The 19665-nt window shown below is 36.9% G+C and overlaps 1 protein-coding gene across 6 annotated transcripts in view; it reads left to right on the forward strand.

The window, feature by feature from the left end:
- MEF2C (myocyte enhancer factor 2C) overlaps positions 1-17978 on the forward strand; it is a 151034-nt gene extending 133056 nt beyond the window's left edge. For 5 of the 6 annotated variants that reach the window (XM_032404025.1, XM_032404027.1, XM_032404023.1 and 2 more), the window contains 5 exons: positions 4356-4528; positions 6056-6079; positions 6963-7092; positions 7692-7827; positions 13230-17978. In XM_032404025.1, coding sequence (XP_032259916.1) covers positions 4356-4528; positions 6056-6079; positions 6963-7092; positions 7692-7827; positions 13230-13551 — 785 coding nt within the window. In that variant the 3' untranslated portion in view covers positions 13552-17978. The remainder of the gene's footprint in view (positions 1-4355; positions 4529-6055; positions 6080-6962; positions 7093-7691; positions 7828-13229) is intronic. The other variant, XM_032404026.1, reaches the window with a different exon arrangement.
- Positions 17979-19665: the final 1687 nt, after the last annotated feature.

Raw genomic sequence — 19665 nt, forward strand, 5'->3', positions numbered from 1 at the left:
GCTCACAACCTTTGTGAAGCCTGTCTTAAGGTCTGGTCTGGTGAAGAACCCTTCAGCTGGAGACCAGGGACCTGATAAAAGACCTAGTCAAATGGCGATGAAAGCCTTACCTAGGATAGTGGCAGTGGGGATGGAGAGAGGTGTTTCTGAAGAAAACAAGATTTGGTATGTGATTGTGGATAGGGAGCTGGAAGAGGAAGCTGAACAGTCAAAGATGACAATTCGGGAGAGTAAAGAAAAAAATTTGCCAGTGAAAAAATTAGCCTTGGTTCATAAAGCCTAGTATCTGTTTTGTGCATATTAGTTTTGTGTGCTTGTATTTATAATTGAAAGTCCTGAGGGAAAAAATGAAGAGATTCACGTCTAAACATCCAAGTAAGAGAAAGTTTTAGAACTTTGGGCTCAAAGAGAGCTACATGCTCAGTTGAGCTCTGTGAAACAAGGCAAAATGTCCTCACAACATCTTAAGCCAGGAATATGTTCTTTGAATTTACAACTTCTTAAAATAGGAGTCAATAAAAAAAAAAAAAAAGCAGCAAGTGTTTTCAAGTTAACTGGAGAGAAAAAAAATTTTTTCTCCTAACACCACATTTCAAGTTTTGTATATTTACACTAGTTTTAATATGAATGTTTAGAAACCCGTAACCAATCGAGGCCGATTCTGTTATCCTTCATACAAATTATATTGTGAATGCTTAAATTGTTTTATTTTATGTGAAACAATATTTTTAATCAAATCAAACTATAAAACGAACTGACTCTAAAGTCAGTCTGTTCTTCATTTTCTTATAATCTATAATTAGGAAATCCATTCACTCATGCTTTATAATTTTTGTGCTTTTAAGTGGTCAGAGGACTGTGACATCTGCATAAAGTCACATCTGAATTGATCATTGTCCAGGCGGAGGGTAACTTCAAAACACAGCATGAAGAAAGGTTGAATATGTATATTAGAAGGTTATTGAGAGGTAGCATTTCCCACTTCCCTGACCCCTGACTTTGAATGAGACCGTTCTCTTTGGTGAATTTATCTTAAGGTAGGACAACAGCCTTGCGCAGGCCACAGCGTTCTGAGTGAGGAGGAGGCCCGCGGTTTCCAAGCCAGTTTAAATGCAGGCTCTTCTTAGCAGTAAACCACACGCATGTATTCATCATTGATTTTCAAATGATAGGTTTCTATATCGCTGGTTTAGGATCCACAGTCTTGCATTCCTGAATCTATATTATGCCAAAAGAATAACAACTTGGTGGCTGGAAACAGAAATGGTTATTATACGGCTCCAAAATGCTAGCTGGCACAATATGCTAAAAACAGCAGAAATTCACCGGTAAAAGGCAGAATTTATTTGTTCTTAAAAATAACTTTATGCTCTAAAAATATGAATTTAAGAAGTGTCATCGTGGTTCAAAATATTTTATATTCAGTATGTAAACACCTTAAAATATGTGACTAATCTTCTAAAATGGCATAATTTCCAAATAACAGGAAATATTCCAAGAGAAAAATAGAATGCTTTTCAAATCCATTTTTTTTTTTTTAGTTTTGAGGCATTTATTGGATGAAAAACTATAATGTATGTTTACTGTTTTTTTTTTTTTCCTGCTGCCCTAAATTATAAAATGTGGGCAGAAAGATGTAGGCTTTTGTTGGAATTTCTGAGTTTACTGTAGAAAAAAATTTCTTTTAATTTTCAAAAAACACTTTTCTCAGAGCATCCGTGAAGCATTTCCATTTTCACACACTGGCCCAGTGCTTGTCATATCACAGGACAACACATTTTACAAAGCGGTTTTACTTCCTTTTAGCAAAAAACTCCTCCATGCAAACCAGTATTGGCATCTACCAAGCCAGGGTTTTAGTTTCTTCTGATCTATTCAAGCTTCATTGCACTGCTTAACTGACTTTTTCCCCCCTTCTTTGGAAATTACCCACCTAATTTTCCATTTAATTGTTTATTTAAACCAGATCTCACGCAGGCTTAAGAGATAAGTGACATATGTATTGAGTGTATCAGACTGAACTTCAGCTGACAGAAAAGTATAGGGCAAATTTTGTCTTGGTTTTCTCAGTCTCTTTTTATCCAGGAGAATCTATTAATTAAAACTAGAGCCTTAACATATTCACAAGAATGATTCAGTTAAGACACATTAAATATAAACTCTATTTTATCAAGCATTTTTGTAAGTAAACATATTCTTTGTGTATCTCCTAATGATACTAGGTAAATGTATTTGTTTCATATAATAACTTTTGCCACCAAAAACTGTCCAAATTAACTGGAAAAGAAAATTTTGGTTTTTGACATATTTAGCCAGCTGTAGAGAATTTAGCTACTTTCAATGAAGTTTTATTATAGAAGAGTAATTTATATTCAAATTCAACCAACATTTCCTAAGAAACTACTGTGTCCTTGACACATGTTTTGGTTGGGGGTGGGGGGGGGATTCGTTTATTTTTATTTTTCCCCCAGTAACTTGGAGAATTTTACGGATGACCCAATTGACAGATTTAATCTTGTAGTTATTTGTTATATATTCAGCCTGTTTATTCATGCATAAAATGAGACAGGTAAATGAATGGGATATGAAGAACAAATGTGCTCCACACAGTTTGCCTCAAATGTATTTTAATTCAAAAGATGTTTCCATAAATATTTCCTGAAATATACCTGTGCTCGGCCTTCCCACTCCCTCCTCGTCTCTAACTCAGGCCATCACCATGGTTTCCAGACTGCTTCATCCTCCCAGACCTTCCAAATTAGAGGATATCCCAATGCCAGGATATCTCTCTGTCCACTTAGAGGCCTGTGTTCTGCCTCTGCTCTGTGACCCTCATGGGTCTGCATTTCCACCATTTAAATTCAAGATGTGTCAGCCTGGAAGTCAAGATTTCCATGTCCTTCCGAGGTCTTCGACACTCCTTTCTTTTCATGAGTTCCCTTCTAGCCAGTTTGCTCACAGTGTCCCTGACCGTGCTCTGTCAATTCCTATCTCAGCCCTTTCCCCGAGGCCAGTCACAAGCCCAGCGTTTCTTACTATCTCTTCTCTTTTTTCAAGGCCCACATCAATTCCTGCCTCTTACATGAATCTTAATTGGATAATCTCTTCCCTCCTAGGAACTCAATAACACTTAATCTGGGTGGCATCTCTCTGTGGGCACCTCTCCCTAGGCTGCCTTGTCCCGGTTTGGACATTTCACACATGTGCATATCGGATTACCACAAAGGAATTGCAGGGCCTTTGAGGACTGGGGCCACATCCTTGCCTCCCCACAGGGTAGCACACAGTATCATTCGTCCTAGGGTAATAGACACTTGTGTTTTAGGATAATGATAATGATGACCGACCGTAACAGTGAGGTTTGACTGTCTCCTTTAGAGAGCTTCAGAAAACAACTGTCTAGTTTTCCAGCAAGGATTGTCAAATTGGGTAGTGGGTCTCTATTCCTCTCCAATGAGAGGCAGTGGAAAAAGCCAGCAGGTGACGTTCTGCCTCAGCTAAGGTTGCATCAACTCCCTCCGTAGCTCTTCCTGTCATGGAGCAGTGTATTTTGAATTATGAGAAATGGCATCCTTCAGATATCAGGTTCTGTAAGTAGGGGGTTGAACATCAGATATCCACGGAAACCCTTTCAGTGTCCACATTAGATGACTATTCTTGTGCCTTGGTGAATCAGTATGTCCGTGGAGACATCATGCCTTCAGTTCAGCTCCTAAGAAGGAGTCCTGCTTTCTGAAATTCTGTGTGAGCAGGAGAGCAAGCCTTCAGGGTCATACACGGAACTTGGGAGGAGGGCAAACCAGACATCAGAAAACCATACGGAGAAATCACTCCAAGGAAAGGGGAACTCAACAGCAAACTGTGGAAGAGGATACTCCTCCTGCATGTCCTAGAAATTATAGTCTTACTGGTATGCCCTTTCTTCACTTGAGGACACACAGACACACAAAAGAAAACCCAAACCATTGAACTGAAAGAGTGAGTCCTGCCAGCCAGACCTCTGCCAAGCTAGTCAATTAAAGTGCAGGACCGATTCTGTGCCTTTCTTAGACCCTGAACAACGGTCTTTCTTCCTGAATTTTTTTCACAGAAAAAAAGTATATGTTGACTTCTGAGCAAGGTGGTATATATTAGCTCTTCTCATTAAAACATTTTTCGTCTTCCTTCAGAGAATATTTAAATAAAAACTTACCGACCAGGTTACTCTTCACATGGAGGCTGTTAGTCATCCTACAGACTTTGTTGTATGTCTTACCCAGTTAAGCTTTTATTTTTAATCTCTTATAGTGTATTCTCTAGAAACATACTTGAGTCTAGATTTATTCCTGAATGCTTTCATTGTTTTGTGTTAACAGGGAACGGATATGGCAATCCCCGAAACTCACCAGGTCTGCTGGTCTCACCTGGTAACTTGAACAAGAATATGCAAGCAAAATCTCCTCCCCCCATGAATTTAGGGATGAATAACCGTAAACCAGATCTCCGAGTTCTTATTCCACCAGGCAGCAAGAATACGATGCCATCAGTGGTAATGTGAAACTACATTTTAAATAAATGTTGATAATGTTTTGTATATGTTTTGCTGTTTTTGTATCTTTCTAACATTTTGAATTACTTAGGTGCTCCCAGAAAATTAACTTATCAATGCTATTGCTGGAGCCCCATTTGTATTTAGCCATTATTTCTGGTAACTGGTTCACATTTCCCTTTTCCATCTAAAAAAAAACAAACAAACAAAAAAAAACAACAACATCCAATAAACTCCCCTATAAAACTGGTGTTCTGGGGCAAAAAAAGCATTTCCTTTTTTTAAAGTCTCCAATTTATAATTAGAAAAAAATCATTACTTATTACTCTGCTTATGGTACATACAGTTTGACCAATGGAAGAATCAAACTCACAGAATAGGGAATTTCTTAACAGATTTTTATAATATTGAACTCCTATGTCCTCAAGGTGCTGACAACGAGAAATCTTTTCCATGATTTCTAAATGAACGTTCTCCTGTTAATTGACCACTCTTTTCTTAGGTGTACTGCAATGATTAATATATCGCATGCCTGTGCATTGCCTCAATTCATCTTTCCATATATGTGCTTCATGCAAATAACTACCTCTCAAAAGCAAATTGTTTTAAAATCCTAGGCATTCTGAGAACAAAGGTTATATTTTACACCAAAAAAAAAAAAAAGTTGGCACTGTAAGAAAAAATAAATAATTAATTAATTAAGAAGTATAAATAATATCCCTGGACTCTATCATTTTTCTTTCTCCTGGGTCTGCAGGCTAAGATGAAGATAATAACTATGGGACCAAATTCAACAACAAAGAGACTTACATCAATGTTCTCCAAATTAGCTTTGCTTAAGAGCAAGAACATTTAAAACCAAGATTCAGTAGACAAATTTAGATCATTCTGCAAACACATTTCTTTTTTTTCTTTCTGTGCTCTGTGGCAAGCTTCAGGGTAAAACAGTCCTGCAAGCTGATTAGTTTATTATGGCACAGTGCAGATTAATTTTGAATATCAACCAAAAAAAAAAATCACATAATATGCAACGTTCCCTTCAGAAAAGACTGGGTCTAATAAATAAAACCTCCCACAGGGCCATAGCCAAGTGGTGTGGGCCATGCATGGCAGGCTGTCTCTATCAGCAGATTTATTCCAAGTTCCTTAAAACTGATGCTCTCCCAGGGATCCTCTGAGTGGTTGTACAGCCTCTCACCAGCAGCCAGGTGCAGCGCTCCCCCTCCTCCAGCAAGTGGGGTTTCAAAGTACAATCTTTTTTTTTTTTCCCCAAAAACATGGTGCTGAAATAATGAAGGTTGAGACACTGACCTGTGCAGAAAACTGGATAGATTGTCTGGAGACAAACAGCTCATTAAGGGAAACAAAGAATGTCTTTGTAGGGAGTTATCTGTAGAGTCTGGGTTTTAAAATTGTTTGAACTGTTGTGTCTATCAGAAGATGCTTTGCCTTTTGTTGAAAAGATTTTGCCCAATTATAAATATTTACAGACACTAATTAATAAAAACTCCTTCCCCATGCTCTCAGTCTGAGGATGTCGACCTGCTTTTGGTAAGTAGTAAGAGTACTTCCTTAAATGGCACATGCAAGGAGAAACCCAAGGTGACTTGTAGGTGGAGTGGCTCTAAGAAAATGGGAGGGTTTCAGAAGTTACCATAGTGTGTCCAAATGAATCATATTTAAATGCCATTAATTTCAAGTATCACACATAGGTGAAAAGAATGTCAGGTTATTTATTTTTCTGTCTCAGCCTTTGTAACGTGAAGACCATGTTTTCAATTTATTTTAGGACTTAATTTATAGTAAAATTCTAACAAAAATAATTTCCTTAGTTATTTAAACCACGAAGATACTTATTTTTCTAAGAATTAAAAGTCTCATGATCTTTATGTGAATCTTTAATCTTCTTGCTGTAAGGAGTTAAATATACATGTTAGCTGCTTTGCCATCTAGTTCTGAGGGAAGTTTAGAAGAATCTGAAAAAAGTGGTCAGAGCACCACCTGCTGGTCAGAGTGTAGCATGAAATTCTGCCCATCTGCTCTGCTGTATATAGAACTGAGCATAAAAACCACCATGGTTGATTTTAATTTTTTTTTAATTTGCATTTGAATAAAAACTGAAACAATGGAGTACAGTATACATATTTCATCAGTTTTCAACATAGTCTGTTTTTACCCATAATAAAGCTTATGGTACTTGTTACTAGTTCAGTTGCCTAGGAGATACTGATGTAATGGGTTACTATGGCAACAACTGGTCTCTTGAAGGATTGTAAATGATAGGGTTGGCAGAGTTCATAGAGACACATGTTAAATGATTAATTTCATGAGATTTGTACCAAGTTATTTCTTTATATGCAAAACTAATACTGAAATCTAATATTTTTAACTTTAAAAATTTTTTTCAATAATGTCTCTTTATTTACTTTAAAAGAATCAAAGGATAAATAACTCCCAGTCTGCTCAGTCATTGGCTACCCCAGTGGTTTCCGTAGCAACTCCTACTTTACCAGGACAGGGGATGGGAGGATATCCATCAGCCATTTCAACAACATATGGTACCGGTGAGTAGCTTTGCCATGTTCAAATAGTACATTAAATACTTTTTATTAAAAAGCAAGATAAAAAAAGATACTACATTTTAGTCTATTAGGAAACTTCCTTTAATACCTGTGGTGTCCAGAGACTATACCATTATCTATGTGTTACTAAGACAAAGTGAATATCCATATTTTTCTTTTATAAGTGACTGAAAGTTTTATTAACCCAACCTGAATTCAGTATAAAAGACCAATTTCAAGGAAAATGAGCCATTATTCCTTTGATGTAATAGAAAGCTCACTTTCTCAGGATTGTTTAAAAAACATTTCTAGATCATCAAATACGTATACACTGTAATGCCAGACTGTAGTTCTAATAAACTAAAATTGCAAGCTGTACTACTTCAAAGCTTTCATGGAATACTTATTTTTTGGCATAGGATACATCTCTTTTAAATTAAAATTGCTCCTGATGCTTTATCTCCTTCTCCCCCCAGAATAAGAGAATTTATAATAATCATTAAGTGATACTAATAGAATATTTTTAAATTGGAAATGTGTATTTACCATTCGATAATTTTCAAATTAAGTATTTTCCCTTATTGTTTTATTTATTGATCTAGAGTACTCTCTGAGTAGTGCAGACCTGTCATCTCTGTCTGGGTTTAACACCGCCAGCGCTCTTCATCTTGGGTCAGTAACTGGCTGGCAACAGCAACACCTACATAACATGCCGCCATCGGCCCTCAGTCAGCTGGGGTAAGCAATATTATTTCTTTTATAAAACACTTTGAGAATGCATTTTTGGATGACAAAAAGAGTCTCTAAATACTGTGCTCTAGTGTCCCATTAAAGGATGTAAAATTCTACTTTATCAGAATGTGAAAGTAATTATTCAGATCAGTATCTTTTTAAGTCGGTTAAATATTACTTTCCTTATTTTTTGAGAGGAGGGGAGCTCTGTGATAATGAGATAAATTATTTCCCTATTGTTTTAGGCTATATTGGTTTCCACTTCGATCAATGAAAAACTTTCATTTAGTTAACTTTTCGTTAACTAACGTGGGACATAAGAAGACACTTACAAGTTCTTTAAATTTTGAGATATTTGTGAATCCTTATCATTCAGCTTACACCATATAATTCATGCTAACCTTAACCTAGTACTTACAGGATCTCCTATTCTATTGATTTCATATATTTATAATGTACTCATCATATGGTTATATATTTATAGATATTGTACCAATATAAATATATGTGTATATGTACATACACTAATTACCTAAATTTGGGTATAAAAATAATTTCTGTTGTTTTCTGAAATCAGAATGTGTATTTCTGCCCCCTTGTGGCAATTTTGAGAAATGTCTTTATCATAGAAATGACTCCTGTCATTTATCTATGGAAATGTTCAAACCTTTAAAAAGCCCTGAATTCATAATTCACACTACTTGTAAAACAGATAGTTTTTTTTAAGCTTAAAACGTGAATCAAAGATCTGACTTTAGGTTTAACTAATAACTCCATAACTGCAATTAATCTTCAGAAGAAAATACTAGGAAGTTATAAAATATTGAAAGATAAGAGTTTATATTTTAGAAACATTCTATATGTCTACCTCGCTTTTACTTTTCTGCTGAGTCATTTGGTTAGAATAGTTAGCTAGCTCTATACTTCTGTTTCTAAAGAGATAATGAGAATAAAACACTGATTAGAATAAAAATCACTGCCTGATACCACAACTTCATCTCTCACCTTCCCTGCCCTCCTAGCTTTCTTGTGGAATTGATTTCACATAGATTAGTGCTCTAGTAATGGAGTCTTCCTCCATTCACTGTTTGCTTATGTGCATCCTGCTCATTGTTGAAAATCTAACCTTTCATGTAAGCAATAAAATAAATTCACATGACATTGTTGCTGTGCTTTCTTAAAAGATTGTTAGCTTTGAAGCTCTATTAAATATTGATCAGCAACGGAGTTTCTCCTTTTAGAACATTTAAATTTTCTCAGAATTGTTAACTGTGCAAGTAGACATTTATTGCAATAACTTTTTAAGGTAATTATCACTAAGTACACGATACCATCCAGGCAATCTTGAAATACATACGTGCGGCATTGCACTGCTATGGCTAAGCAGTGAATCCACTGTACGGGCTTCTTGGCAAAGATAAAGGCAGCTGTTCACTTCTCATTTTTCACAAAATTCATCCAATAGAGGACTAGATTTCCTTAGAAATTATCAATGTCAAAAGCCGTATTATTTTCTCTGAATGTGGCTTTCTTTTGTCTTTAGTAACACTATACTGTAATCTTAAAAGTCCCTTCTATTACATGGGAAGAATCTAATTCTCTGCTGCCCTTAATAAAGACTTCAGTAAATGAGAAAGGAGAGAACTGGCCTAGAGAGGAACCAAATTACAACAGCCAAGGATGAAGCATTTTGTTTAGTTCTGGTTTCTTTCAACAACGGTTCTCATGGTGCATGATTTGACTCTGAACTTAGTCTATGAGTTTTCATTGCACTTAATCACTTCCTTTATCCCTCAAATAGATAGGATACCCCTTCCAGTCCTTCTAATTTTGGCCAGCCTGCCTTCCTTCCTTCCTTCCTTCCTCTCTCTCTCTCTCTCACACACACACACACAAACACGGTAGCTTTTTCAAAAGGAGGTTCCCTCAGATGGACTAGCCCATGTTCACACAATTAAATGTTAAACTATTTTTTTAATCCCAAGTTGTGATATTTATGTAAAATAAAATAAATTATATTTATTTTTATTATTATTCCTTACAGTGTGAATTAATTCAAAAGATCAGTATTTTTTTAGGCTACAGTATCCTCATGTTCTTGTGTGGTGGGTTCACATTCCTTTATATAGATACAGTGTTCGGAGTAGAGTAAAATATATTTCAGCTCCTCCAAAGCAGATATTCCCAGCAGCCCAAGATGGTCACCACATTTCTTTCCCAAAATTAAGAGTATAAAAGAGCTCTTCGTGTTTTGTGAATGGAAATACCTTTAATTCTTTGAAGCCGCAGTTTTAACTCTATCTAGTATTTGGTTTTATCTAACCGAGTCAGATAAACGGCATACACTGATCTGATGCAGGAAGCAGGGATGACTGGCAGAAGGAACTTGCCATTGAGGTTAGCGACAATCATTTGAATAGGAATATTTGAGAAAATGACCCTCAAATTTTTAAGCGTTTTTCTCATATCACCTTTAAAAAAGGGCAGCCTGTTTTCTGGAAGCATTTCTATACACCATCTTTGTTGATGTGGGTGTTTAAAGACAACTTTTAAAAGGTTAAGTTAAATATAGTTTGATAGTGTAATTTCCAGGCAGAGGCAGTAAGAAATTTGAATAAAACTATCCAGTCATGTTTCATTTCGGAGCAATTATGGGGAAGGGTAGGTGTTTTCCCAGTTGGAAGGCATGTGTAGCACATGAAAACTTGCAGCAGGATTTGATATGGGCAACTTGCATATCTGGCTTCTGTCTCCCCACCCACCTCTTTCTCACCCACACACATGGAATATTTCACAATTATCTGTGTCTATAAAAGTTTTGTTCTCAAGAACAAGCAGACCAACATGCTTGTATCTGAATCTAGCATGTATACAGCTAAGTGATTTTTCATGCTTTTTCTTTTCAAGATAATAGTTTGATAACAAGAGACTAGCCAATTACATTTCATTCTATTTGGAATCCTCTGCCACAGTATAATGAAGGTGAATCTCAGTCATCACGTACATTTCATTACTGTGGATTTAGTGTCCCCAGAACTACTCAAAATGCTTCATATATGCTTTCAGTGTCAAATGAAATGCCACCAAAAAGTAAACTTAGGGACTAGCCTGTTTGTTTATAGGAAGGGATAAACAAGAAGTGTTATATCTCTTATGGGGAAGAGATGCAACAAAACCCATACAAGCCAGTTCACAATTGTAGATACAGTAAATAAGTAGATAATGCAGCTTCTAAAAGAAACAGCATTTTGATTATACTGTTTTTTGCTTAATTGATCCAGATTAACTGCTTATACTAGTCCAACTCACCAAACTTTTTGTCTAATTGTCCATGTCTCCCTGCCTGTGAAGAAGCAATCGAAATGTCAAAGGGCAGTCAAAAGTATTTGTTGATATGCCACTTTGTTTTCAGACTGCTAATTGACGTTCATTATTAAAGAGTTGTGTGATTCATAGTAGAAGCATTTAATTAAATTTTAGTGAAATAGTCTTTCTCATCCAGAGCCAGGAAAATTCTTTCTTCCAGAAATCAAAAGATTATTTCCTCTGACATCAAAATGAATCATTAAGTAACTTTGAACCAAGATAAAATAGCCCACCATTATGGGTCCTTTTGAAATACAGGTGTTTCCCCCCACCCTGTCTTAATATCTTCTTGATTTAAAGATTACTTAATTAAACTCTTAGAAAATTAGTAAAGTAATATAGACTGTAAAAGAAAAACTACAAATAAATAATGACAAGTATAAACAGGTGATTGGAAATCATATGCACTCAATGTGGTAACTTGATATAAAGGCTAAGACTGTTTTGATTCTATAACATAAAAGCCAGAGAAAGAAAGGCTAATTATTAGGGAAAAAAGTAACTCTCCTTTAGGTCATTTTACACATTAGCTCATCTATTAATAAGAGAAGGAAAGTAATTCTTTGCCAGTAGGTGGTGCCTTTGTATAAAACATCACTCAAAGATAAACTCATTTTGACTAATTTTATATCTCTATACATCTTGAGCCTGAATTGCATCTCCCAAAAAGCCAGCCCCAAGTTATTCCACTTTTTCCTCTGAATATATATATATATTTTTTTTTCTCACTGCTCGTAATGACTTTTTAATGTCACCTAATTCTCTCCATTTGGAAGTAACATAATCACGTCCACGAGCAGGTGGGCTCACTTTCCTTTGTCTAGAACGGGTGTATCTGTATGGATTATTCTTCACTGTGACTGCTCACTAGGAGAGATATCTGTACTTTCTTGACAATGTGGGCAAGTAGTGCTGACTCTAGCCACGGATGTCAATGCCATCAGAATGCAAGAGCAGTACGAGCATGTTAAAATTGATGTCAGCAGTGTCCTTCCGGTTCATCCTGATCAAAGTCCTTGCGATTGCCAATCGACACCTAAGGGCTTAATGCTTTTCCCTCCAGAGTTTCAAGTATCTAAATTCTTCCACATTGTGGAAAAAGGGAAAGTTACACTCTCCTGGAATAAATGAGGATTAAGGCTTATAAACGCAATAAAATCACACTAGATCCTCTTTACAACAGCCTTTCCTTAGACAAATCCAGATTCCTCAACTCATGCCAATTATAACTAGAGGCTGAGTGATATCCTACTACGTACCCCAGCAGGGAGAGACTGGCAGTGATGAAGCTGAGGTACTTGTGGAAAATAGACACCACTTGCATCCCATGTAACTGAGAAAGGATGAAGAAAGTCCAGCGACTGACCAGTGTTAGTGGGGTAGGAAGTCTAAGTGTTTTTAAAGCCAACACTAAACTTTTCTGCAGATCATTTTCAACCTCCTTCCCCATCTTTCCCCCCTCCAAGCTTTTCACCAGATACAGTTAAATGTAGCATTTTAGGGATTTATTCATTTGAAATTTGAACTCTCTTCACTCTCTCTGAAGACCGTACAACTTCATGTGTACGTGCTTATTTTGTGGAGGGACGCATTTTATATCCGTCACAAGTTTTTACAATAATTTCCACACACATGCATTAGTAAATCGGAGACGTCTCATTCAAAAGCTAAATGTTATATCTTAAATCTTAAGTTATACTTTGGAACTAGTCTAGGGAGAAATTCCATAGACACAGAAAATGCGTTTTCCAGCATGTCATGTTAAGCCTCTCTGAGCCGGTAACCTGTAGGTGTAGGGAGCCTGTCACAGACTAGAGGTATGATTCCCGAGGCCTGGCCCCGTTAAATACTGTAATTACTCCCAGGCATCCTCAATGGCTCTGAGAAGGCGCTGCCCCCCGAGTGCTTCCAGGCACGCTCTCCTCCCTCTGGGCATGCTCCGGTGTCTATGCGAGTCTTGAAGCTGATGTTTGATGTAATTGTGAGTTCCTGGGGGCTCCAGGCCTCCTCCATCTGTAACTGGGTTTCCTTTCCTCCTACAGAGCTTGCACTAGCACTCATTTATCTCAGAGTTCAAATCTCTCCCTGCCTTCTACTCAAAGCCTCAACATCAAGTCAGAACCTGTTTCTCCTCCTAGAGACCGTACCACCACCCCTTCGAGATACCCACAACACACGCGCCACGAGGCGGGGAGATCTCCTGTTGACAGCTTGAGCAGCTGTAGCAGTTCGTACGACGGGAGCGACCGAGAGGATCACCGGAATGAATTCCACTCCCCCATTGGACTCACCAGACCTTCGCCGGACGAAAGGGAAAGTCCCTCAGTCAAGCGCATGCGACTCTCTGAAGGATGGGCAACATGATCAGATTATTACTTAATAGTTTTTTTTTTTTTTTTCTTGCAGTGTGTGTGTGTGCTATACCTTAATGGGGAAGGGGGGTCGATATGCATTATATGTGCTGTGTGTGGAAAAAAAAAAAAGTCAGGTACTCTGTTTTGTAAAAGTACTTTTAAATTGCCTCAGTGATACAGTATAAAGATAAACAGAAATGCTGAGATAAGCTTAGCACTTGAGTTGTACAACAGAACACTTGTACAAAATAGATTTTAAGGCTAACTTCTTTTCACTGTTGTGCTCCTTTGCAAAATGTATGTTACAATAGATAGTGTCATGTTGCAGGTTCAACGTTATTTACATGTAAATAGACAAAAGGAAACATTTGCCAAAAGCGGCAGATCTTTACTGAAAGAGAGAGCAGCTGTTATGCAACATATAGAAAAATGTATAGATGTTTTGGACAGACCCGGCAAAGGGTGGCCATTGGTAAATGTTAGGAACACACCAGGTCACCTAACATCCTGAGAACGCGCTCACAAACCTGCACGCATATCATTGGCGTATGGCACTCATTAAAAAGGATCAACGACCATTAAAAGAGGACCATACCTATTTAAAAAAAAAAAAAATGTGGAGTTTGAGGGCTAACGTATTTAATTAAATAAATAAATAAATCTGGGTCTGCATCTCTTATTAAATAAAAATATAAAAATATGTACATTACATTTTGCTTATTTTCATATAAAAGGTAAGACAGAGTTTGCAAAGCATTTGTGGCTTTTTGTAGTTTACTTAAGCCAAAATGTGTTTTTTTCCCCCTTGATAGCTTCGCTAATATTTTAAACAGTCCTGTAAAAAACCAAAAAGGACTTTTTGTATAGAAAGCACTACCCTAAGCCATGAGGAACTCCATGCTTTGCTAACCAAGATAACTGTTTTCTCTTTGTAGAAGTTTTGTTTTTGAAATGTGTATTTCTAATTATATAAAATATTAAGAATCTTTTAAAAAATCTGTGAAATTAACATGCTTGTGTATAGCTTTCTAATATATATAATATTATGGTAATAGCAGAAGTTTTGTTATCTTAATAGCGGGAGGGGGGTATATTTGTGCAGTTGCACATTTGAGTAACTATTTTCTTTCGGTTTTCTTTTACTCTGCATACATTTTATAAGTTCAAGGTCAGCTGTCAAAGGATAACCTGTGGGATTAGAACATATCACATTGCAACACCCTAAATTGTTTTTAATACATTAGCAATCTATTGGGTCAACTGACATCCATTGTATATACTAATGAGTTTCTTTCATGCTATTTTTTGTTTTTGTTTTTGCATTATTATCAAATGCAGGGCCCCTTTCTGATCTCACCATTTCACCATGCATCTTGGAATTCAGTAAGTGCATACCCTAACTTGCCCGGATCCTAAATTATCTGGTTGGTTTTCAGCCTAGAATTTGAGACACTTTTTAGAAACATGCCCAGAATAGAGAAGCTGTGTTGGGGCACAAGTCCTGCAAATATGGCCCTAGAAACCAGTGATATGGCGTTTACTCAACGCACAAGTTATAAATTCCCACAGAAGAAAAATGTGAAAGCCTGGGTGCTAGACAAGAAGGAAGCAGGTAAAGGGATAGTTGCTTTGTCATCCATTTTTAATTATTTTAACTGACCCTCAACAATCTTGTCAGCAATATAGGCCTGTTGAACAATCCCGGTGTGTCAGGACCCCCAAATGTCACTTCTGCATAAAGCATGTATGTCATCTATTTTTTTCTTCAATAAAGAGATTTAATAGCCATTTCAAGAAATCCCATTAAAGAACCTCTCTATGTCCCTTTTTTTAAATTTTTCAAAAAATAACGATGACTCTTGTCTAATATTCGTCTATAAGGGATTAATTTTCAGACCCTTTAAAAAGTGAGTGCCATAAAAAAAAAAAAGTTGATATATATTGCTTAAAAGAGATTTCAATCTAGGAATGATTTTCCTTCTCTTGGAATGTGAAGATCTGTCGATTCATCTCCACTCATGTGCATTGACATACACAGCAACGAAGATCCAGACAGTAAGATCGACACTGCTATAGCACGTCTAGGACATCTCTTATCCATCCTTTTCTTTCACTTGCATAGTTGCTATGTGTTTCCCACTGTAAAAGGCTGCCGCTGGGTGGCAAAAGCCAAGAGACCTTACTAACTAGGCTGTATTTTCTTAACTTGATCTGAAATCCACAATTAGACCACATCGCACCTTTGGTTGTATCCGTATAGGATGCTAGCCTGCCTTGTACGGACATTTTATATACTAAAAACAAAACAAAAAAAAATCTTTCAACCTTTCCATATATCCCACTACTCAAGGTATCCATGGAACATGAAAGAAAATCATTTATGCAGAGGAAAAACAGAGAATCATCCTGAAAACACACACACACACATACACACACACACACACACACACACACACACACACATATACTTATTCACACAGGGGAAAATCTAAGAAAGTCATTTTCCTCACCATAGACTTGATCCCATCCTTACAACCATCCTTATAACTTGATGTGTATAAAATATGCAAACATGTCACAAATGTTCTTTGTCATTTCAAAACACTTTATCAATATCAGCAGAAATTTACCAGTGGGTGGGAAAGGGTCGTTATGTGAAAATATGAAAAAATAGCCATATTAATTTTTTACCTGCAATTTGCCTCAGCAACAAAGGAAAAGTGAATTTATAATGCTGAAGATAAAGTAAGCTAAAGTACCAGCAGAAGCCTTGGCTATTTATAGCAGTTCTGACAATAGTTTTATAAGAACATGAAAAGAACAGAATCACTTGAAAATGGATGCCAGTCATCTCTTGTTCCCACTACTGAATTCATATAAAGTGGTAGCAAGATAGGCGAAGGGATAATCTGAGAATTTTTTAAGATGATTTAATGAGAAAAAGCACAATTTTGATTGTGATGAGTCACTTTCTGTAAACAATCACTGTCTATCTTTACCCTTCTACCTTATCTGTAATTTACCATTTGTTGTATTTGCAAAGCTAGTATGGTTTTGGGTTTTTATTGCAGTAAATCCTTTGTATTCAGGAGTTTAGGGCAGAGCCCTGAGGGAGTATGATTTTACATAACCCATCCTAGAGTAACGTTGTAGGCAACATTCTTCATTGCAAGTAAAAGAACCCTAAGTAGCATTTTACACAGCTACAAATATTGTTATAGCTGATCCTATTTTAAAAGATTTTTGGTAATATTAAGCTTAAATACTGGTAACACTGATGCAATATAGGGAGGCTGCACACCCTGTATATTGTATGCATTGGTGAGTGGAAGGCTGTTTATTTCAACCTTTTTTAAAATTGTGTTTTTTAGTAAAATGGCTTATTTTTTTCCCAAAGGTGGAATTTAGCATTTTGTAATGATGAATATGAAAATACCTATCATCCTCAGATCATTTTAAGGTTGACTAAAAGTGAGAAAGAAAAGAATTCCAATACACTTTTTTTAAAGAACGTCTGCCCTCTCACTTTCGATGTATTCGTTTTTCTTACACACCCATCTTTTAATTTAGAGCTAGCGTTTTTTGCCCCCATTATGCTTTTGTTTGTTTTTCCAGAGGGTAAATGCTTTGTAATTTCTTTCTTTAAAAAAAAAAAATTCTTTTTTAAAGAAGCAGCCACTTGAACCCTCAGTAAAGGCTGTTGCCTAAGCATGGCATACTTCATCTGTTCCCATTTGTGCCATCTGCTGTGATGGCGTCAATTTCCTGCCACCACAGATCTTTGGAAGATTGATGGAATACTGGTGTCTGTTAGAATGCTTCAGACTCAGACTACAGATGTAATTAAAGGCTTTTCTTAGTATGTTTTAACCAAAGATGTGGAGCAATCCAAGCCACATATCTTCTACATTCAATCTGTCCATTTTGGTTTTTTTCATAATCGGGTATTGCATCTTGCCTTCCCTAGTCATACCTCAAATTGATTCATACCTCAGTTTAATTCAGAGAGGTCAGCTAAGTGATGGATTCTGTTGTGGTCTGAATGCAGTACCAGTGTTCTCTCGCAGACCCGGGTCACTGTAGGCATAGGACTTGGATTGCTTCAGATGGTTTGCTGTATCATTTTTCTTCTTTTTCTTTTTCTGGGGACTTGTTTCCATTACATGACAGTAATTAAAATAGCTTGTAAATGAGGGCATACAAGCATTTGCAACAAATATTCAAATAGAGGCTCACAGCGGCATAAGCTGGACTTTGTCGCCACTAGATGACAAGATGTTATAACTAAGTTAAACCACATCTGTGTATCTCAAGGGACTTCATTCAGCTGTCTGTAGTGAATAAAAGTGGGGAATTTTCAAAAGTTTCTCCTGCTGGAAATAAGGTATAATTTGTATTTTGCAGACAATTCAGTAAAGTTACTGGCTTTCTTAGTGATGCAGTGTCTGTGGTGCATTTTTTTAATTAATGTTTTGCTGTTTAAATTTTTTCCACTTAATAGTGTTTGTTAAAAGCAGCTTCTCCCACAAGTGCAAGTGAGCATTTTGAGTTTCCAGCTCAAAATACTTTTACAAAAGGGGGATGTTTGTGTTTGGGAGGGAAGAAAAGTGTAAATTGGACCTCTTTTCTTGGGGGTGATATATGTACTCAGCCAGTGTGAGCAGTTCAAGATTCTTATCAAGTGGTTCAACTTCTTTATCAAAGTAGTTCCATGAAGATCTTGGATAACTTGCTTAAACACAGAGAATTGTCCAAAAGTCATTCTGAAAAGCACTATCATACAGTAAGTTAAATTATTTTTTAAACTAAAATGTGTGGAAAGTATTTTCAGATTTATTTATTTTTTCTTCATCAAAATAGTTTCTTTAACAAAACAAAACCAAAAAAAAGAAAAAAACCCCAAAACCAAAACAAACCAAAACACATAGGCTTTTATCTAAATACTTGAAAAAAATTAGTAAATTCATACATTTTTAGAAACTAAAAAATATATGTATTACCAAAATCCAATGATAATTTCCAAAGGGAATGTCCTTAGAAGGAGCAACGTAAAGACTAATTTAGAAACTGAAAAGGAAAACAAGAAGGCATTGGTCAGCCACCTGGAGATCTTGGACTAGTGCACAAGGTGATTCCTGCTCTGATGGAAAAAAGAATGCAGCTTGGGGAAACATTGCATGTGGCTTCAAGATAGCAGTGCTCTTCTCTCTGTTCTTTTTATTCATTGTCAGCAAACATTTATTAAGCATTTATTATGTGTAATTCATGTGGTGGATCCTGGGATGAGAAGATGTAGCCCTTGCTTTTAAGAAACTCATAAACTAATAGGAGATTAAAGGACTAATAGGAAATAGAAACTGTTCTCAGAGACTTCTGCAAAGTACTAGGAGGAAACCACTTCAGAGATCTTTGGAGCAGAGCAGAGCATGGGCACTTCCTTGGAGCAGAGGCAGCCTTGGACTTGTCTTTGGAGGGTGCTGGGTAGGATGGAGAAAGGCCCAGATGGACGAGGGCAGGACTGATTCGTGGGCATGTGACCTCTGCAGTCGCATGTGGCCCCACACTTAGTTTCATGCTCTACTGTCACCATCTTGATAATTCCATCTTTGAGTCTGTTTTGTAAGTGTAGTCCGACTGTGTGTGAGCAGAGGAAATAGACAGGGGGGCGCCTGGGTGGCTCTATGGTTAAGCATCTGCCTTCGGCTCAGGTCATGATCCCGGGGTCCTGGGATCGAGGCCCCATTGGGCTCCCTGCTCGGCGGGAACCCTGCTTCTCCCTCTCCCGCTCCCCCTGCTTGTGTCCCCTCTCTCGCTCTCTCTCTCTCTGTCAAATAAATAAATAAAATCTTTTTTAAATTTAAAAAAAAAAGAAAAAAGTGGAAAGCTTTGATTTTAGTAACTTTAAAGGAAAGAGGGACATTTTCATTTCACACTAAGCCCCACAACTTATGAGTAGTCTTGGATGAGGATATTCTACAAAAGGAAATAATAGGTGTCAAGGTACAGAGATGGGGAAACGAGAAAAATTTACAGGAATGGTGGCCCATCCTGTTTAGATAAAGTACAGCCATGTGTAGGTGTTGGAGAAGGTCATCAAAAGGACATGACTGACAGCTGAACTGCA

Source organism: Phoca vitulina, unplaced genomic scaffold (assembly GCF_004348235.1).
Source record: "Phoca vitulina isolate PV1807 unplaced genomic scaffold, GSC_HSeal_1.0 scaffold6, whole genome shotgun sequence".
In the NCBI taxonomy this organism is placed as follows: domain Eukaryota; kingdom Metazoa; phylum Chordata; class Mammalia; order Carnivora; family Phocidae; genus Phoca; species Phoca vitulina.